We start from the raw sequence: 22,517 nt of genomic DNA, 5'->3' as shown, positions 1-22,517 counted from the left end.
GCCACGAGAGGTACCGGATCCGGCAAAATAGGTTCCAGAACAAAACAGTCCAAAACAGAGAGGTGCCGGATCCCACTGGATATATTACGTTGTGTTAGGTTACGTTATGAATGGAATAGCGATCGTACAATGTCATACGAATTAGAGGATGTATATTATCAAAGGTTGGGAGAATTTACATACAAGTTTAACAACAAAGTTAGGAAAAACAGGCTAAGGGTTAGATGAAATGCTACAGTTGTCCTGACATTACTTGAACATGCAACCTTTGGATTACTAGACGGTCGTGCATACGCCCAACCAACCTCCTTACTTTAGTTTCTGTATTAACCCCCTAGAGTCGATTGACACACCGGTACGTCAATCTAAGTAACATAATAATAATAAAATAAAAACACTTCATCGGTTTAAGTCAGAGATATATATATATATATATATATATATATATATATTAATTTTTTTATTGGATGCGTCTCAACGGATGACCTTTGGTGAAAGGTGGCAGAGCTAGAGAGGTGTTTGTCAGACCATGAGACATCCCTAAAATTGGTCTTCTCACAAAAACATCTGTAGCATCTACAAGCTATACTGTACAAAACAATTTACGCAACACGCAACAATTTCAACGATTTTACTGAGTTACAGTTCATGTACAGTGGGGGAAAAAAGTATTTAGTCAGCCACCAATTGTGCAAGTTCTCCCACTTAAAAAGATGAGAGAGGCCTGTAATTTTCATCATAGGTACACGTCAACTATGACAGACAAATTGAGATTTTTTTTCTCCAGAAAATCACATTGTAGGAATTTTAATGAATTTATTTGCAAATTATGGTGGAAAATAAGTATTTGGTCACCTACAAACAAGCAAGATTTCTGACTCTCACAGACCTGTAACTTCTTCTTTAAGAGGCTCCTCTGTCCTCCACTCGTTACCTGTATTAATGGCACCTGTTTGAACTTGTTATCAGTATAAAAGACACCTGTCCACAACCTCAAACAGTCACACTCCAAACTCCACTATGGCCAAGACCAAAGAGCTGTCAAAGGACACCAGAAACAAAATTGTAGACCTGCACCAGGCTGGGAAGACTGAATCTGCAATAGGTAAGCAGCTTGGTTTGAAGAAATCAACTGTGGGAGCAATTATTAGGAAATGGAAGACATACAAGACCACTGATAATCTCCCTCGATCTGGGGCTCCACGCAAGATCTCACCCCGTGGGGTCAAAATGATCACAAGAACGGTGAGCAAAAATCCCAGAACCATACGGGAGGACCTAGTGAATGACCTGCAGAGAGCTGGGACCAAAGTAACAAAGCCTACCATTAGTAACACACTACGCCGCCAGGGACTCAAATCCTGCAGTGCCAGACGTGCCAGACAGTCCCCCTGCTTAAGCCAGTACATGTCCAGGCCCGTCTGAAGTTTGCTAGAGTGCATTTGGATGATCCAGAAGAGGATTGGGAGAATGTCATATGGTCAGATGAAACCAAAATAGAACTTTTTGGTAAAACTCAACTCGTCGTGTTTGGAGGACAAAGAATGCTGAGTTGCATCCAAAGAACACCATACCTACTGTGAAGCATGGGGGTGGAAACATCATGCTTTGGGGCTGTTTTTCTGCAAAGGGACCAGGACGACTGATCCGTGTAAAGGAAAGAATGAATGGGGCCATGTATCGTGAGATTTTGAGTGAAAACCTCCTTCCATCAGCAAGGGCATTGAAGATGAAACGTGGCTGGGTCTTTCAGCATGACAATGATCCCAAACACACCGCCCGGGCAACGAAGGAGTGGCTTCGTAAGAAGCATTACAAGGTCCTGGAGTGGCCTAGCCAGTCTCCAGATCTCAACCCCATAGAAAATCTTTGGAGGGAGTTGAAAGTCCGTGTTGCCCAGCGACAGCCCCAAAACATCACTGCTCTAGAGGAGATCTGCATGGAGGAATGGGCCAAAATACCAGCAACAGTGTGTGAAAACATTGTGAAGACTTACAGAAAACGTTTGACATGTGTCATTGCCAACAAAGGGTATATAACAAAGTATTGAGAAACGTTTGTTATTGACCAAATACTTATTTTCCACCATAATTTGCAAATAAATTCATAAAAAATCCTACAATGTGATTTTCTGGATTATTTTTTCTCATTTTGTCTGTCATAGTTGACGTGTACCTATGATGAAAATTACAGGCCTCTCTCATCTTTTTAAGTGGGAGAACCTGCACAATTGGTGGCTGACTAAATACTTTTTTACCCCACTGAAAGGAAATATCAATTGAAATAAATTCATTAGGCCATAATCAACGGACTGCACATGACCGGGCAGGGATGGAGATATGTGTGGGCCTTTTTCAGGTCTCTACAGAGATGTTAGATCGGGTTCAAGTCCGGGCTCTGGCTGGGCCACTCAAGGACATTCAGGGACTTGTCCCGAAGCCATTCCTGCGTTGTCTTGGCTGTGTGCTTAGGGTCGTTGTCCTGTTGGAAGGTGAACCTTCGCCCCAGTCTGAGGTCCTGAGCGCTCTGGAGCAGGTTTTCATCAAGGATCTCTCTGTACTTTGCTCCGTTCATCTTTCCCTCGATCCTGACTAGTCTCCCAGTCCCTGCTGCTGAAAAACATCCCCACAGCATGATGCTACCACCACCATGCAACACTTCACTGTAGGGATGGTGCCAGGTTTCCATTAGATGTAACGCTTGTCATTCAGGCCAAAGAGTTCAATCTTGGTTTCATCAGACCAGAGAATCTTGTTTCTCATGGTCTGAGAGTCCTTTAGCTGCCTTTTGGCAAACTCCAAATGGGCTGTCATGTGCCTTTTACTGAGGAGTGGCTTCTGTCTGGCCATTCTACCATAAAGGCCTGATTGGTGGAGTACTGCAGAGATGGTTGTCCTTCTGGAAGGTTCTCCCATCTCCACAGAAGAACTTTGGAGCTCTGTCAGATTGACCATCGAGTTCTTGCTCTCCTCCCTGACCAAGGCCCTTCTCCCCTGATTGCTCAGTTTGGTTGGGCGGCTAGCTCTAGGAAGAGTCTTGGTTGTTCTAATCTTCCTCCATTTAAGAGTGATGGAGGCCACTGTGTTCTTCGGGATCTTCAATGCTGCAGAAATGTTTTGGTACCCTTTCCCAGATCTGTGCCTGGACACATCTTGTCTCAGAGCTCTACGGACAATTCCTTCTACTTCATGGCTTGGTATTTGCTCTGACATGCAATATAAACTGTGGGACCTTGTATAGACAGGTGTGTGCCTTTCCAAATCATGTCCAATTAATTGAATTTACCACAGGTGGACTCCAATCAAGTTGTAGAAAAGTCAAGGGGTCTGAATACTTTCCAAATGCACTATAGGCCTACTGTACTGCTGATTAGCTATGGAGAACCGGTCTGCGTAGACTCCGGTCCTGGACGAGACAGATGTTTTTATTAGGTTTTATTTACCGCAGTGTCTATTAATTGTCCAAACACGTGGCCACTTTCCCACTCTATATTGCTATTGAATTTTCACAAATGCCGTAGTGTACATAATTCCCAAACATTCTAAGAATTTATGAAAATGTGAAATTACCATATCTAAGTGCTCGCTTTCCAGAAAAAGTAAAAAAAATTACATTCTTCCTGGGGGTGTATAAGAACAGCTTTCAATACGATTTCCTGTTGCTAAAATGCTGTCAGTTCCACTTTAAAATAGCAGAGGATATTCTAAATGGGCTGCTTGTAAATATAGGTCTGTATGCGCTGCTGTTCTCTAAGCTGAGACAGTTATAATGTGTACATGTAGTGATGATTTGTGTTTACACAGTGATTTTCTATAGAATGCAGAGCACCTTGACACTGAGGAAAAACCCATCCTATCCACCACCTGGACCTGAACACTCACCACATTGGCTAACTCTTAGATTTCACAGATGTACTATTGGATCACAACAAAATGTTTCAAATGAGTATGTTTCACAAGAATGTTTAAGGCATAATGGTGAGACATTGGCAGCATTTCAACCACAGGTGGCTGGTGGCACCTTAATTGGGGAGGACGGGCTCATAGTAATGGCTGGAACAGAATAAATGGAATGGTATCAAACACATCCATGTGTTTGATACAATTCCATTTACTCCATTCCATTCCTTATTATGAGCCGTCCTCTCCTCACCAGCCTACTGTGATTCCTACACACTGTTTTCAAAACCTTATATAGTAAAACCATTGAAGATTCAGATGTCAAGGTTTTTGTATGACTTCTCTTGTCTGGTGCTAAATCCCAGTCCAGGTCCTAGTTCACTGTCTTCTGTATGCAATCTAAACAATTAAGCAACCAGGAAAAGACATGATCTGATTCAATTAAAAAATGTTATTTATTTTGTTACAAATTGTTGTTTGACAATAGTGGTGTGATGGGGCCAATATTTCTGCGGTAATGTGTGAGATTTAAACATTTACAGTACCAGTCAAAATGTTGGACACACCTACTCATTCAAGGGTTTTTTTTTATTTGTACTATTTCTACATTGTAGAATAATAGTGAAGACATCAAAACTATGAAATAACACACATGGAATCATGTAGAACGCAAAAAAGTGTTAAACAAATGAAAATATATTTTATATTTGAGATTCTTCAAACAGCCACCCTTTGCCTTGATGACAGCTTTGCGCGCTCTTGGTGTTTTCTCAACCAGCTTACTGGTTACTACATGATTCCGTATGTGTTATTTCATAGTTTTGATGTCTTCACTATTATTCTAAGAAAAACCCTTGAATGAGTAGGTGTGTCCAAACTTTGACTGGTAATGTACATGGTTGAGAGACAACGGTAAGATTTGAAAAAAAGTGAGTAGATGGCCAGCACCTTTCTAGAGGTCCAGACCATGACTGTAGAAGCCGCTCAAGTTATGACTTCATTTCTGGCCAATCCCACCTGGAGTCATATGGGAAAACAAAGAGAGATAATCAGTTTTGTGCATGGTTCGATTTACAGGGGGGAACTTCGCAGCCCTTTGACAAACCATCACCTTCTCCATTCAAACTCATTATATATAGTCAACATACCAGCTGATTCCAGGGGAGCAGGGAGTGTAATACACATATATTCCACTGATAGATAGTTATGTTACCAAAAGAGGAGAGAGAGGAGCTTACCCAGTTCTTCGACTAGAAGAGATTGTTGTTCCAGTAGAACTTGGTAAAAGGCTGATTTAGCCACCTTTCCTCCAGGTATCAGGGCCGCATACAGCTTTCTCATCTTTGCATTACTGGTTTGGGCTGCAGTGATTTCAGAGTAATCCTCATCATGGATCATTTTCTTCTGGTATAGGCTATCTACTATTGGCATCACCATGGTAACCCTTTTAACAAGATTTTCCCTGTTATTATCCACAAACTGGGCACCTGTGTTAGAGAACATTTGTTATTCAAACAACCTTAAAGAATGATTGATTTTCAGTTAATCTAACCGTGCATGTACAGGACTATACATGTGAGACCGAAATACAGATGTTTTTCTTTCGGCATCATTTGACAAACACGACATAAGAAAGACCTTGCATCAGAATTGTTTCCTGAATGAAAATGATATTCAGTGCTCACAATCTGAGTTCTTTCTTAAAATGCATTTCATATCAGCACCAAACAAAGATATTTTAAGAGTTGAGCATGCTATATTTTCCATTATCAATATTTCCTCAGTGAAATGCATACTTTTGTCTTGCAGATGTACCTTTAGGTCATCTATTTATCATGCCTCTCAGTGTGAATCTGGTCAATTACATAAATTATTTAATCCCATTATTTTGTAATAACTTCTCAAAACACTAGTTAAGTAATATTTCTGCATTTATCCCATGCAAACAAGGCAGGTACATTACCATACTGCTTTGTCTCCATGTCTGAAGATTGAACCTGGCTAGACTGGGGAGTAGCAGCTTGACCTGGTGAGAGAGAGAGAGACTCTCCATGACATGGTTTGTAAAGAATCAACAGGTTCTGTATTTGTAGCCTGAGTTGAATAAAGCGCAAATTGACGTATGGCATGCTGAATTTCCTGCTTTTACTACCTGGCAAAACTAGGCCTACACTCAGGGGCAGCTTCCTGAACACAGATAAAAAGCCTACACCTGGACTAAAAAGCAAGATCAATGGAGAATCTCCATTTAAAAATTCATTTTAGTCCAGGAGTAGCTTAATTATCTGTGTCCAGGAAACTGCCTCTCAATGTTCAACTATCAACAATAGACAAATACATATTTACTATTATTAACTTTACAGTATGTGAACAAACGATTAAAATGCACATATGAAAGTACATTTGTTGCATACAGTATTTGTTTTCAGTGAGTTATGAATTACCTTTTTCACTGTCTGTCTTTAACTTATCTGCTAGAGCAAACATTCCCATGACTTCCAGGATCTTCCGTGTGATCTTCACAGCACCTTCGTTCATATAGGCCTGCACCATCTTAGTCACTGTGTCTTGCCTCTTAGCATCCTCTAGATTGGCGATTGACATGGGAGTGAAGCCTTCCAGTGTTTCCTGCATCAGGTGCCACTGGAAGGTCTGAAACGTAGCCTTGTCTAGTTTTTCTAGGGTAGCCAGCAGCCGCTGTGGAACGGGTGTGCCCATTGTAGATCACTAGAATAGGTCAGAAATTAATATATTAATTCACAAAACTTTACTACAAGCAAAAAATTGACTCAACCATATTGACACGTTGACAATCTTTATTTTACCCATTACACCCAGGTACTTACAATGTGTCTGTGCTGGACAGATTGCACCCCGTAACTCCTTTGTCTCCAAAACGTGTTCTTCAGTTTTTTACTTTCAGTTATATCTTTACATTCTCCACCCCTTTTTAGTTGAGTCAGAGGGGGTGGAGTTCCAAGTACACAGTCAAGACTTTATATACAGAAATGTAATGGCATATTGGTTTTGCATTACTTGGTTTTGTAGTGTTTGAGACCTGATGAACTATCAGTATGATAAACTATTTTATTCAGAGCAAATCAACTTCTACAAAACAAAACACACACAGATTAGCTTTCTAAATAAACCAGAAAATGTATAGTTATTTAAGTTTTTTTATCAAAGTTAGCTGGCTGACACATTGTAGTCTACCCCACTGGTCTCAGGTCTACAGGCTTCACCAAATACAACAGATCGATTCAATACCAAATGCACATTTACTTTTCTGGATGGAAATGTTATTCTACATAATCTGGTCAGTGACTGCCATCTAATGGTGATCATAACCAGCCATAAAATTAAGCAATATATGTCACAACAGGTGTAAATATAGGGGTCATCACAGTGTTATGACCATATTATGACAAGTTATGTCAGCTGTTATGACATATTATGATATGGTTATGACTGTGTCATAACGCGTTATGACGCTGGGTATCAAGTAAAGTGTTACCACATGTTTTGATAATAAAACATTTGATGTTTCCATTGCGTGAACGATGGAGGATTGGCTGATTTCCAGTTTTATATACTGAACAAAATATAAACGCAACATGCAACAATTTCAACGATTTTACTTAGTTACAGTTCATATAAAGAAATCAGTCAATTGAAATAAATCCAATAGGCCCTAATCTATGGATTTCACATGACATGGCAAGGGCGCAGCCATGGGTGGGCCTGGGAAGGCGTAGGCCCACCCACTTGAGAGCCAGGCCCACCCACTAGGGAGCCAGGCCCAGCCAATCAGAATGAGTTTTTCCCCACTAAAGGGCTTTATTACAGACAATAAAGGGCTTTATTACAGACAAAAAAGTTCACTGCTTCAGTGTTATGAGATATTTTTGTCAGATGTTACTACGGTATACTGAAGTATAATTACAAGCATTCCATGCTCCGAATGGCGCCGGAGAAGATTGCTGCCGTTTTACAGCCCTCTAACCAATTGTACCATTATGTGTGTTTTTCCGCATTATTTGTAATTTATTCTGTACATAATGTTTCTGCCATCGTCTCTTATAACCAAAAGGAGCTTCTGGATATCAGGACAGCGATTACTCACCTCGTATTGGATGAAGATTTTTTCTTCAACAAGTCGGACGCGAAGGATATCCTACAGACACCCGACAAGGCCTAAATCCCCGTCATTCGCATGAGAAAGAGACTGAGATATTGTGGACGTAGGTCGGGGTGCCTTGTAAGGATCCGACGGCGAGCGAGTAAACTGCCTCTTCCATCAATCCTATTAGCCAATGTTCAATCATTTGAGAATAAATTAGATTACGGTTATCCTACCAACGGGACATTAAAAACTGTAATATATTATGTTTCACCGAGTCGTGGCTGAACGACGACATGGACAACATACAGCTAGCGGGCTATACGCTACATCGGCAGGATAGAACGGCTGACGCAAGACAAGGGGTGGTGGTCTGTTTATATTTGTAAACAACAGCTGGTGCACAAAATCAAATACTAAGGAAGTCTCGAGGTTTTGCTCACCTGAGGTAGAGTATCTTATGATAAGCTGTAGACCACACTATTACCAAGAGAGTTTTCATCTATAATTTTCATAGCTGTCTATTTACCACCACAAACCAATGCTGGCATTAAGATTGCACTGAATGAGCTGTATAAGGCCATAAGTGAACCGGAAAACGCTCATCCAGAGGCAGCGCTCCTAGTGGCCGGGGACTTTAATGCAGGGAAACTTAATCAGTTCTACCTAATTTCTACCAGCATGTTAAATGTGCAACCAGAGGGAAAAAAAACTCTAGACCACCTTTACTCCACACACAGAGACACATACAAAGCTCTCCCTCGCCCTCCATTTGGCAAATCTGACCATAACTCTATCCTCCTGATTCCTGCTTATAAGCAAAAACTAAAGCAGGAAGCACCAGTGACTCAGTCAATAAAAAAGTGGTTAGATGAAGCAGATGCTAAGCAACAGGACTGTTTTGCTAGCACAGACGGGAACATGATCTGGGATTCTTCAGATAGCATTGAGGAGTACACCACATCAGTCACTGGCTTCATCAATAAGTGCATCGATGATGTCGTCCCCACAGTGACCGTATGTACATACCCCAACCAGAAGCCATGGATTACAGGCAACATCCGCACTGAGCTAAAGGGTAGAGCTGCCGCTTTCAAGGAGCGGGACTCTAATCCGGACGCTTATAAGAAATCCCGCTATGCCCTCCGACGAACCATCAAACAGGCAAAGAGTCAATACAGGACTAAGATTGAATCGTACTACACCGGCTCTGATGCTCGTCGGATGTGGCAGGGCTTGAAAACTATTACAGACTACAAAGGGAAGCACAGCCGCGAGCTGTCCAGTGACACAAGACTTCCAGACGAGCTAAACCACTTTTATGCTCGCTTCGAGGCAAGCAACAATGAAGCATGCATGAGAGCACCAGCTGTCCTGGATAACTATGTGATCATGCTCTCCGTAGCCAATGTGTGTAAGAATTTTAAGCAGGTCAACATTCACAGACGGATTACCAGGACGTGTACTCCGAGCATGTGCTGACCAACTGGCAAGTGTCTTCACTGACATTTTCAACATGTCCCTGACTGAGTCTGTAATACCAACATGTTTCAAGCAGACCACCTGCTTAGTGCCCAAGGACACTAAGATAACCTGCCCAAATGACTACCGACCCGTAGCACTGACGTCTGTGGCCATGAAGTGCTTTGAAAGGCTGGTCATGGCTCACATCAACACCATTATCCCAGAAACCCTAGACCCACTCCAATTTGCATACCGCCTCAACAGATCCACAGATGATGCAATCTCTATTGCACTCCACACTGCCCTTTCCCACCTGGACAAGAGGAACACCTACGTGAGAATGCTATTCCTTGACTACAGCTCAGAATTCAACACCATAGTGCCCTCAAAGCTCAGCACTAAGCTAAGGATCCAGGGACTAAACACCTCCCTCTGCAACTGGATCCTGGACGTCCTGACGGGCCGCCCCCAGGAGGTAAGGGTATGTAACAACACATCTGCCACACTGATCCTCAATGCGGGGGCCCCTCAGGGGTGCATGCTCAGTCCCCTCCTGTACTCCCTGTTCACCCATGACTGCATGGCCAGGCACAAACTATCATGGTCCAAACACACCAAGACAGTCGTGAAGAGGGCACGACAAAGCCTATTCCCCCTTGGCATGGGTCCTCAGATCCTCAAAAAATTCTACAGCTGCACCATCGAGAGCATCCTGACTGGTTGCATCACCGTTTGGTATGGCAACTGCTCAGCCTCAAACCGCAAGGCACTACAGAGTGTAGTGCGTACGGCCCAGTACATCACTGGGGCCAAGCTTCCTGCCATCCAGGACCTCTATACCAGGCGGTGTCAGAGGAAGACCCTCAAAATTGTCAAAGACTCCAGCCACCCTAGTCTTAGACTGTTCGCTCTGCTACCGCACTGCAAGCGGTACCGGATTGCCAAGTCTAGGTCCAAAAGACTTCTCAACAGCTTCTACCCCCAAGCCATAAGACTCCTGAACAGCTAATCATGGCTACCCGGACTATTTGCACTGCCCCCCCCCCCCCCCCCCTCACCCCCAACCCCACCCCATCTTTTTACGCTGCTGCTACTCTGTTCATTATTTATGCATAGTCACTTTAACTCTACCCACATGTACATATTACCTCAACTACCTCAACTAGCCGGATTGACTCTGCACCGGTACCCCCCTGTATATATAGCCTCCCTACTGTTATTTTATTTTAACTTCTGCTCTTTTTTTCTCAACACTTTTTTGTTGTTGTTTTATTTTACTTTTTTATAAAAATAAATAAATGCATTGTTTGTTAAGGGCTGTAAGTAAGCATTTCACTGTAATGTCTACACCTGTTGTATTCGGCACATGTGGCCAATACAATTTATTTTGATTTGATTTGAAATACTCCTCAGTTTCATCAGCTGTCCTGGTGGCTGGTCTCAGACGATCTCTCAGGTGAAGGAGCCGGATGTGGAGGTCCTGGACTGGCGTGGTTACACGTGGTCTACGGTTGTAGGGCCGGTTGGACATACTGCCAAATTCTCTAAAAGGTAGAGAAATTAATATTAAATTATCTGGCAACAGCTCTGGTAGACATTCCTGCAGTCAGCATGCCAATTGCACCCTCCTTCAAAACTTGAGACATCTGTGGTACTGGGTTGTGTGACAAACTGCACATTTTAGTGTAGCCTTTTATTGTCCCCAGCACAAGGTGCACCTGTGTAATGATTATGCTATTTAATCAGATTCTTGATATGCCACACCTGTCTTGTGGATGGATTATCTTGGCAAAGGAGAAATGCTCACTAAAAGGGATGTAAACAAATGTGTGCACCAAATTTGAGAGAAATAAGCTTTTTGTGCGTATGGAAAACTTCTGGGATCTTTTATTTCAGCTCATGAAACATGAGACCAACACTTTGCATGTTCTGTTTATATTTTTGTTCAGTATACGTTTAAAGATAATTGATGAGAAGAGTATTGTCCAACCCATTGGGTATCTCACTGCACCCTCATATGTAATGTCTTGAAATATACAGACAGACAAATTAAAAGTACATTTACATTGCAATACCTTTGATATTCATCTTTCCAACTCCGACCATAACTTTTGATTTTAAGTAGCATTCCCAGAAGTCATGAGTTATTGAGTCATTAGTAGTTTTATACTTCAGACATGACTCTGCTGTTGTGCTGTAGAATTTGTGAATTTTGTCTCTTGTATTATAAATTCTATACATTCATTTATACTGGATTAAGTGTAAATTTTTGTTAACTGTAATCTCGTTAGTTATGTTCCAACATTTTCAATCTTGGTTCCAATAGATTATATTTTTTCTAAGAAATTGACAGTTGTATATTTGGGTTTTGTATAGCTTACCTATCATATGAATATCATTTTCTGACTCAAATAGGAGTCCCTCAAGATTGCTCTGAAGTCCAAAAGATTTCAAATTTGAATTTTGTTATATAACACTTTTAAGTTGGATGTTTTGAAAATATCTACATTGGTCAACCCAAAATTGCTTTTTAAAACTGTCATTGAAATAAATGTATTTCCTATTACCAAGTCATTTACGGTTTCTATGCCTTTAGTTTACCATATGGGACAATTTATTGATGAATTCTGAAAAGCTATCCAAGGATTGTTCCATAAGGTTATGTTTCTAGGGAGTGATATTGGTTCTTGTAAAATACATTACATTTTCTTCCAAATCATTATAGTGTTCTTAACTATGAAGTTGTTAATGTTCTGAGCTTTATCCTTTGAAAATGCTGGGGTTGAGCATGCGCATCTTCAATATGTACCCATTGTTCCTCTTTAGTGCATTTAACTATATGTCACAAGTAGAGAGTTGATACAATTCCAAGTCTGGAAGGTTAAAACCACCCTCAGATTTAGGAAGATGTCAAACTTTCCTTTTTATACTAAGAATTTTATTTGCCTGTATAAAGTCTGTTATGACCGAGTATACATTTTTAAAGAATGTCTTCAGTGGGGTAATTGGTATTACCCATGCCATTCTAAACAGGTGTATTGTACCTGTAAGATTTATGGGAAGATTATTCCATTTAATTAGATCTGCTTTCATATTGTTGAGAAATGGAATAAAGTTATATTTATATTTGTTGTTAAGCATCCTGAATATTGAAAATGTATTGTGGTCCACTTAAAGGATTGCTGTAGATCATGAGTTATTATTTTTATTTTTCCTATTGCCATTATTTATATTTTCCTCATTGATTTTATAACCTGAGATGTTTAGCAAAGGGGGCATTGAGTTTTAAATATTGCTCAGGTATATCAGGAGATCATCTGCAAATAAGTTTAGTTTATATTCATGTTTACCAATACTGATAAATGTTATGTTTGGGTGCTGTCTAATTCTTTCTGCAAGTGTTCAATTGCCAGTGCAAACAGGAGGGGGGAGAGGGGGGCATCTTTGTCTAGTGCCCCTTTCGAAAGCAATTTCATCAGATAATGTATTATTTGTGTACATTTTTGCTTTAGGACATTTATACAATATATACATTTATTATTTCAGCTGGAAAGTTGAATAGAAAAGGCCATTCAAGACAATCATTTACATTTACATTTTAGTCATTTAGCAGACGCTCTTATCCAGAGCGACTTACAGTTAGTGCATACATTATTTTTTTATTTTTTCATACTGGCCCCCGTGGAAATCGAACCCTGGCGTTGCAAACGCCATGCTCTACCAACTGAGCTACATCCCTGCCGGCCATTCCCTCCCCTACCCTGAGCCAATTGTGCGCCGCCCCATGGGTCTCCTGGTCGCGGCCGGCTACGACAGAGCCTGGATTCGAACCAGGATCTCTAGTGGCACAGCTAGCACTGCGATGCAGTGCCTTAGACCACTGCGTTAGACCACTGCACCACTCGAGACAATCAAAAGCCTTTTCGGCATCAACAGCCATTATTGATCAATCTGTATCTTGTTTTTTTGCGCATTTACTAAAACATGTTCTTGTATTTGTTGGTAAGTGTCTATTTTTAATAAACCCTGTTTGATTGATATTTATCAAGACTGGTAAGACTTTTGCCATTCTATTGCTTATAAGCTTTGTTATTATTTTATTGTGACATTTTATTAAACATATGTGTCTATAATCAGCAGGGGACTCTCCAGATGTTAACTGAAATAACTGTTTGACACATGGAACTAGGAAGTACAGAATTAAATTAAATGTGTGTTGTCAGTTGTGTAAATAGGGGGGCTACTTTGTCCCAAAATGTTGAATGGGAAAGCTATCCATTTCTGGTGCTTTTCTCCGTGCTAATGTTTTAAGTGTATCTAATACAGTGGGGGAAAAAAGTATTTAGTCAGTCACCAATTGTGCAAGTTCTACCACTTAAAAAGATGAGAGAGGCCTGTAATTTTCATCATAGGTACACGTCAACTATGACAGACAAAATTAGAAGAAAAAAACAGAAAATCACATTGTAGAATATATATATATATATATATTTTTTTTTTTTTTGAATTCATTTGCAAATTATGGTGGGAAATAAGTATTTGGTCAATAACAAAAGCTCAATACTTTGTTATATACCCTTTGTTGGCAATGACACAGGTCAAACTTTTTCTTTAAGTCTTCACAAGGTTTTCACACACTGTTGCTGGTATTTTGACCCATTCCTCCATGCAGATCTCCTCTAGAGCAGTGATGTTTTGGGGCTGTCGCTGGGCAACACGGACTTTCAACTCCCTCCAAAGATTTTCTATGGGGTTGAGATCTGGAGACTGGCTAGGCCACTCCAGGACCTTGAAATGCTTCTTACGAAGCCACTCCTTCGTTGCCCGGGCGGTGTGTTTGGGATCATTGTCATGCTGAAAGACCCAGCCACGTTTCATCTTCAATGGCCTTGCTGATGGAAGGAGGTTTTCACTCAAAATCTCACGATACATGGCCCCATTCATTCTTTCCTTTACACGGATCAGTCGTCCTGGTCCCTTTGCAGAAAAACAGCCCCAAAGCATGATGTTTCCACCCCCATGCTTCACAGTAGGTATGGTGTTCTTTGGATGCAACTCAGCATTCTTTGTCCTCCAAACACGACGAGTTGAGTTTTTACCAAAAAGTTCTATTTTGGTTTCATCTGACCATATGACATTCTCCCAATCCTCTTCTGGATCATCCAAATGCACTCTAGCAAACTTCAGACGGGCCTGGACATGTACTGGCTTAAGCAGGGGGACACGTCTGGCACTGCAGGATTTGAGTCCCTGGCGGCGAAGTGTGTTACTGATGGTAGGCTTTGTTACTTTCGTCCCAGCTCTCACCAGCATTACGACCAGGAATAGGACTTTCCCGAAGTGGATCCTTAGTTTGCTCTCCCCAGGGCAACTGAACTGATTCCAGCGGCTGACCCAAAACATTGCCGGCGGAGGAGAGGCACTCAGGGCGGCCTGCTGGTTCGACTTAGGAGGCGCGCACACCACCCACTGCTTCCAAGTATACTACTTGATAATGTTCAGTCTCTGGTTAACTTGGTCAACGAGCTCCGGGCAAGGATTTCTTTCCAGAGAGACATCAATGCCTGTTACATACTTTGTTTCACGGAAACAAGGGTCTCTTGGGATATTCTGTCGAAATCGGTCCAGCCAGATTAGTTCTCAGTTCATCGCGCAGACAGGAATAAATATCTCTCCGGGAAGCAGAAGGGCGGAGGTGTGTGTTTCATGATTAACGACTCATGGTGTAATTGTAGTAACAGACAGGAACTCGAGTCCTTTTGTTCTCCCGACCTAGAATATCTCACAATCAAATGCCGACCGTATTATCTCCCATGAGAATTTTCTTCGGTTATAGTCACGGCCGTGTATATCCCCCCTCAAGCCGATACCACGACAGCCCTCAAAGAACTTCACTGGACTTTATGCAAACTGGAAACCACATATCCTGAGGCTGCATTTATTGTAGCCGTGTATTTTAACAAAGCAAATTTGAGGACTAGGCTGCCGAAGTTCTATCAACATATCGACTGTTGTACTCGCGCTGCTAAAACCCTCGACCATTGCTATTCGAACTTCCGGGATGGTTATAAGGCCCTCCCCCGCCCTCCTTTTGGCAAATCTGACCACGACTCCATTTTGCTCCTCCCTTCCTATAGGCAGAAACTCAAACAAGAAATACCCGTGCTAAGGACTATTCAACGCTGGTCTGACCAATCGGAATCCACGCTTCAAGATTGTTTTGATAACGCGGACTGGGATATGTTCCAGGTAGCTTCTGAAAATAATTTAGACAAATACACTGAAACGGTGACTGAGTTTATCAGGAAGTGTATAGGTGATGTTGTGCCCACTGTGACTATTAAAACCTACCCTAACCAGAAACCGTGGATAGATGGCAGCATTCACGCAAATTTGAAAGCGCGAACCACCGCATTTAACGATGGCAAGGTGGCTGGGAATATGGCAGAATACAAACAGTGTAGCTACTCACTCCGCAAGGCAATTAAATTGGCAGAACATCAGTATAGAGAAAAAGTGGAGTCGCAATTCAACAGCTCAGACACAAGACATATGTGGCAGTGTCTACAGACAATCACGGACTACAAATGGAAAACCAGCCACGTCGCCGACACTGACGTCTCGCTTCCAAACAAGCGAAACACCTTCTTCGCCCGCTTTGAGGATAACACAGTGCCACTGATGATGCCCACTACCAAGGACTGTGTCCTCTCCTTCTCTGTGGCCAACGTGAGTAAGACATTTAAGCATGTTAATCCCCCGCAAGGCTGCCGGCCCAGACGGCATCCCTAGCCGCGTCCAGCTGGCTGGTGTGTATGGACATATTTAATCTCTCCCTTTCACAGTCTGCTGTTCCCACATGCTTCAAGATGGCCACCATTGTTCCTGTACCCAAGAAAGCAAAGGTAACTGAACTAAATGACTATCGCCCCGTAGCACTCACCTCTGTCATCATGAAGTGCTTTGAGAGACTAGTCAAGGATCATATCACCTCTACCTTACCTGTCACCCTAGACCCACTTTGCTTACCGCCCCAATAGTTACACAGACGATGCAATCGCCATCACACTGCACACTGCCCTATCCCATCTGGACAAGAGGAATATCTATGTAAGAATGCTGTTCATTGACTATAGCTCAGCATTCAACACCATAGTACCCTCCAAGCTCATCATTAAGCATCGAGCCCTGGGTCTGAACCCCGCCCTGTGCAACTGGGTCCTGGACTTCCTGACGGGCCACCCCCAGGTGGTGAAGGTAGGAAACAACATCTCCACTTCGCTGATCCTCAACACTGGGGCCCTACAAGGGTGTGTGCTCAGCCCCCTCCTGTACTCCTTGTTCACCCATGACTGTGTGGCCAAGCACGCCTCCAACTCAATCATCAAGTTTGCAGACGACACAACAGTAGTAGGCTTGATTACCAACAATGACGAGACCGCCTACAGGGAGGAGGTGAGGGCTCTGGGAGTGTGGTGCCAGGAAATTAACCTCTCACTCAACGTCAACAAAACAAAGGAGATCATCGTGGACTTCAGGAAACAGCAGAGGGTGCACCCCCCTATCCACATCGACAGGACCGCAGTGGAGAAGGATTTGATTTGATTAATTTGTAAATCGGGCGGTGCCGGTACAAAAAGAAGTGAGCACAAGAGGGGGGTGACATTGGGAGCTCTTAGGTACCGGAATGCATGAGAACCTTTATAATAAAGCATTGCATACATATCATTTCATTTGCATAGTTGCATAGAGAAGTAGAGTAGAGGCACTTACAGAAGGTGCACACATGAGGAACATTTTTAGTAGCCTAGGGTATGGGAAACATTTTGCCTTTTTTAAACGCATTTCATGCAATCTATGTCATTTTACATGACTGGAGACCAGCAGAATATTTATTTCTACCACACAAATGATCTAAATGACAGGCTACTTTGACACTGACAAACTGAGCATCGGAGATCAATAAAAACAACCTTCTTGAATACATAAATTACCTAGGTGTGTGGAGACACATATTGTAGGATACAATATGAGTAGGAAATTATAGTCCTAAAAATGCTTTCCAGTTTCACTGACTCACCCAATGATGCACAGCTCACTTGCCGGTGATGGCCAATGCGTTCGTAAAAAACAACTCACTCTCTTGTATTACTTTGTAAAATAATATTTGGAAGTTGGTCAAATATTTTGGTAGTTGCAGTTTCATGTCTATCAGAGCAGAGAGATGTAGAGAGATCATAGAAAGTGAATGTCATTCTAGTTCTGTGACAGATACAGGCGTGCTTCTCACACAGCAACGCGTTGGTCTCAAATATACAGTACCAGTCAAAAGTTTGGAAACACCTACTCATTCCAGGGTTTTTCTTTATTTTTACCATTTTCTACATTGTAGAATAATAGTGAAAACATCAAAACTATGAAATAACACATATGGAATCATGTAGTAAGCAAAAAAGTGTTAAACAAATCAAAATATATTTTAAATTTGAGATTGTTCAAAGTAGCCACCCTTTGCCTTGACGACAGCTTTGCACACTCTTGGCATTCTCTCAAACAGCTTCACCTGGAATGCATATGCCCTACCAACCTCCTAACTTTAGTTTCTGTCTTAACCCCCTAGAGTCGATTGACATACCGGTGCATCAATCTAAGTAACATAATAATAATAAAATAAAAAAACTCCATCAGTTTTAGCTAGATATATTTTTATTTTTTTTATTGGATGCGTCTCAATCCACCGCAACCACGGATGTCGCACTTCCACATCTTTGGTGAAAGGTGGCAGAGCTAGAGAGGTATTTGTCAGACCATGAGACATCCCGAAAATTGGTCTTCTCATGAAAACGTCTGTAGCGTCTACAAACTATACTGTACAAAAATATGAACTCAACATGCAACAATTTCAACGATTTTACTGAGTTACAGTTCATATAAGGAAATGTCAATTAAAATAAATAAATTAGGCCATAATCTATGGACTGCACATTACTGGGAAGGGACGCAGCCATGGGTGGGCGTAGGCCCACCCACTTGGGAGCCAGGCCCAAAGGTATTCAGACCCTTTACTCAGTACTTTGTTGAAGCAACTTTGGCAGCGATTACAGCCTTGAGTCTTCTTGGGTATGACGCTACGAGCTTGGCACACCTGCATTTGGGGAGTTTTTCCCCATTCTTCTCTGCAGATCCTCTCAAGCTCTGTCAGGATGGATGGGGAGCGTCGCTGCACAAATATTTTCAGGTCTCTCCAGAGATGTTCGATCGGGTTCAAGCTGGGCCACTCAAGGACATTCAGAGACTTGTCCCGAAGCCATTCCTGCGATGTCTTGGCTGTGTGCTTAGGATCATTGTCCTGTTGTAAGGTGAACCTTCGCCCCAGTCTGAGGTCCTGAGCGCTCTGGAGCAGGTCTTCAACAAGGATCTCTCTGTACTTTGCTCGGTTCATCTTTCCCTCGATCCTGACTAGTCTCACAGTCCCTGCCGCTGAAAAACATCCCCACATCATGATGATGCCACCACCATGCTTCACCGTAGGGATGGTGCCAGATTTCCTCCATACGTGACGCTTGTCATTCAGGCCAGAGTTCAATCTTGGTTTCATCAGACCACAGAATCTTGTTTCTTATGGTCTGAGAGTCTTTAGTTGCCTTTTGGCAAACACATGTGGGCTGTCATGTGCCTTTTACTGAGGAGTGGCTTCTGTCTGGCCACTCTACCATAAAGGCCTGATTGGTGGAGTGCTGCAGAGATGTTTGTCCTTCTGGAAGGTTCTCCCATCTCCACAGAAGAACTTTGGTGCTCTGTCAGATTGACCATCGGGTTCTTGGTCTCCTCCTTGATCAAGGCCCTTCTCCCCCGATTGCTCAGTTTGGCCGGGTGGCCAGCTCTAGGAAGATTCTTCGTGGTTCTAAACTTCTTCCATTTAAGAATGATGGAGGCCACTGTGTTCTTGGGGACCTTCAATGCTGCAGAAATGTTTTGGTACCCCTCCCCAGATCTGTGCCTCGACACAATCCTGTCTCGGAGCTCTACGGACAATTCCTTCGACCTCATGGCTTGGTTTTTGCTCTGACATTCACTGTAAACTGTGAGACCTTATATAGACAGGTGTGTGCATTCCAAATCATGTCCAATCAATTGCATTTACCACAGGTGGACTCTAGTCAAATTGTAGAAAAGTCAAGGGGTCTGAATACTTTCCAAATGCACTGTAGGAGTACTGTATCTCTGATTGGCTATGGAGCACCAGTCTGCATAGACTCCGGTCCTGGATGAGACAGATGTTTTTATTATGTTTTATTTACGGCATTGTCTATTAATTGTTCAAACGCGTGGTCACTTTCCCACTCTATATTGCTATTGAAGTGTAATATTCTTCCTGGGGGTGTATGGAACAGATTTTAATACAATTTCCTGTTGATAAAATGCTGTCAGTTCCACTTTAAATTAGCAGAGGATATTCTAAATGGGCTGCTTGTAAAAATGTCAGGTCTGTATGGGTTGCTGGTCTCTAAGCGGAGACAGTTATAATGTGTTTGATACCATTCCATTTACTCCATTCCAGTCCTTATTATGAGCCGTCCTCTCCTCACCAGCCTCCTGTGATTCCCACACGCTATTTTTCAAAATCTTATATTGCAAAACCATTAAAGATTCAGATGTCATGGTTTTTGTATGACTTCTCTTGTCTGGTGCTAAATCCCAGTCCAGGTCCTAGTTCGCTGTCTTCTGTATACAATCTGAACAATGAAGCAACCAGGAAAAGACATGATCTGATTCCAAAAAATATTTTTTTTTTCAAATTGTTGTTTGACAACAGTGGTGTGATAGGGACAATATTTCTGAGGTAATGTGTGAGATTTAAACATATACATGTTTGAGAGACAACAGTAAGATTTGAAAAAAAGTGAGTAGAGGGCCAGCACGTTTCTAGAAGTTCAGACCATGACTGTAGAAGCCGCTCAAGTTATGACTTTATATCTGGCCAACCCCACCTGGAGTCATGTGGGAAAAGAAAGAGAGATAATCAGTTGTGTGCATGGTTCAAATAACAGAGGGGCTAGGAACTTTGCAGCCCAATAACAAACCATCACCTTTTCCAATCAAACTCGTCATATATAGTCAACATACCAGCTGATTCCAGAGGAGCAGGGAGAGTAATACACATACAGTGGGGGAAAAAAAGTATTTAGCCAGCCACCAATTGTGCAAGTTCTCCCACTTAAAAAGATGAGAGAGGCCTGTAATTTTCATCATAGGTACACGTCAACTATGACAGACAAATTGAGAGAAAAAAAATCCAGAAAATCACATTGTAGGATTTTTTATGAATTTATTTGCAAATTATGGTGGAAAATAAGTATTTGGTCACCTACAAACAAGCAAGATGTCTGGCTCTCACAGACCTGTAACTTCTTCTTTAAGAGGCTCCTCTGTCCTCCACTCGTTACCTGTATTAATGGCACCTGTTTGAACTTGTTATCAGTATAAAAGACACCTGTCCACAACCTCAAACAGTCACACTCCAAACTCCACTATGGCCAAGACCAAAGAGCTGTCAAAGGACACCAGAAACAAAATTGTAGACCTGCACTAGGCTGGGAATACTGAATCTGCAATAGGTAAGCAGCTTGGTTTGAAGAAATCAACTGTGGGAGCAATTATTAGGAAATGGAAGACATACAAGACCACTGATAATCTCCCTCGATCTGGGGCTCCACGCAAGATCTCACCCCGTGGGGTCAAAATGATCACAAGAACGGTGAGCAAAAATCCCAGAACCACACGGGGGGACCTAGTGAATGACCTGCAGAGAGCTGGGACCAAAGTAACAAAGCCTACCATCAGTAACACACTACGCCGCTAGGGACTCAAATCCTGCAGTGCAAGACGTGTCCCCCTGCTTAAGCCAGTACATGTCCAGGCCCGTCTGAAGTTTGCTAGAGTGCATTTGGATGATCCAGAAGAGGATTGGGAGAATGTCATATGGTCAGATGAAACCAAAATATAACTTTTTGGTAAAAACTTCACTGATATATTTTCTTCTGGAATAGGCTATCTGCTATTTGCAATACCATGTTAACCCTCTGAATGTTATCATGCACAAACTGCACACCTGAGCGTCCACCTTCATAAGAGTAAATACATTTCGATTTAAAAAACAATTCTAATAAAACATGGAAACTATTACTGGAGATCTCATATGGAAAAATACTTATCATTTCGTATTAAACTAATATTATTTCTGAGCTTAACCCACATCAATGCCACATTACCATGCTCCTTTGTAAAATCTTTGGTTGTAGACTCGGCCATGCTAGAGCGGGAAGTTGCAGGATTATCTGGTGAGAGAGAGAGAGAGAGAGAGAGAGAGAGAGAGAGAGAGAGAGAGAGAGAGAGAGAGAGAGAGAGACAGAGAGACAGAGAGAGAGAGAGAGAGAGAGAGAGAGAGAGAGAGAGAGAGAGAGACAGAGAGATCTCCATCAGAAATGACTGTCTGTCTTTCTGCACAACAAAACAAACAAATAAACAAAACAAAATCATATCAAGGGATATTTCACAGACAATACTTGGGTTGTCAGACAGGACAGACAGATAGGAGAACACATAATAACAAATGGGCATAAGCTGCAATTGTCTTTCGGGAGGTGACCATATACATGTAGGATAAATTATATTTTGTTTCTATTCGGATCACATCCTGTCTAAGGTTATAAAAAGTGTCCAGACTTTTTTCCGTCTATTGACCAAAATGTTGGTTTAAGATAAATGAGTATGCAAGACTGCACATTCACTTACCAATATTGAAGTTTTTCTTATGTACCTGGAGCAATATAAGGAGTGCAAATTACTCTGTTTTTAATATCTGATCTATTTGACAAGCTATTCTCTCACACTCTTATGCGTGGAAGTTAAGAGAAGTGAGAGATATAGAGAGTAAGGGTAGAGCAGAGAGAGAGAGAGGTGGAGAGAAGATAATGAAAATATTATTTTACCTTTGTCAATCAGTTTTGAGGTAAAGCTATCAGCCATATCCT

The 22,517-nt window shown here is 41.9% G+C and overlaps 1 protein-coding gene across 2 annotated transcripts in view; it reads right to left on the bottom strand.

The window, feature by feature from the left end:
- LOC311137176 (apoptosis-associated speck-like protein containing a CARD) overlaps nt 1-6,812 on the bottom strand; it is a 27,868-nt gene extending 21,056 nt beyond the window's left edge. Inside the window, exons 1-6 of one of the 2 annotated variants that reach the window (XM_084171530.1) lie at nt 6,746-6,812; nt 6,344-6,626; nt 5,863-5,925; nt 5,138-5,386; nt 4,848-4,916; nt 4,144-4,298 (exon numbers count right to left, since the gene is read on the bottom strand). In XM_084171530.1, the coding sequence (XP_084027656.1) occupies nt 4,897-4,916; nt 5,138-5,386; nt 5,863-5,925; nt 6,344-6,617 (606 nt within the window). In that variant the 5' untranslated portion in view covers nt 6,618-6,626; nt 6,746-6,812 and the 3' untranslated portion in view covers nt 4,144-4,298; nt 4,848-4,896. Of the gene's footprint in view, nt 1-4,143; nt 4,299-4,847; nt 4,917-5,137; nt 5,387-5,862; nt 5,926-6,343; nt 6,627-6,745 lie in introns of those variants that run through there. The other variant, XM_084171529.1, reaches the window with a different exon arrangement.
- Nucleotides 6,813-22,517: the final 15,705 nt, after the last annotated feature.

This window comes from Coregonus lavaretus, assembly GCF_964263955.1.
Source record: "Coregonus lavaretus genome assembly, chromosome: 11".
NCBI classification, from domain to species: Eukaryota; Metazoa; Chordata; class Actinopteri; order Salmoniformes; family Salmonidae; genus Coregonus; species Coregonus lavaretus.
The sequence above is the reverse complement of the archived record's forward strand: the minus strand, read 5'-3'. Positions and strand labels throughout refer to the sequence as shown.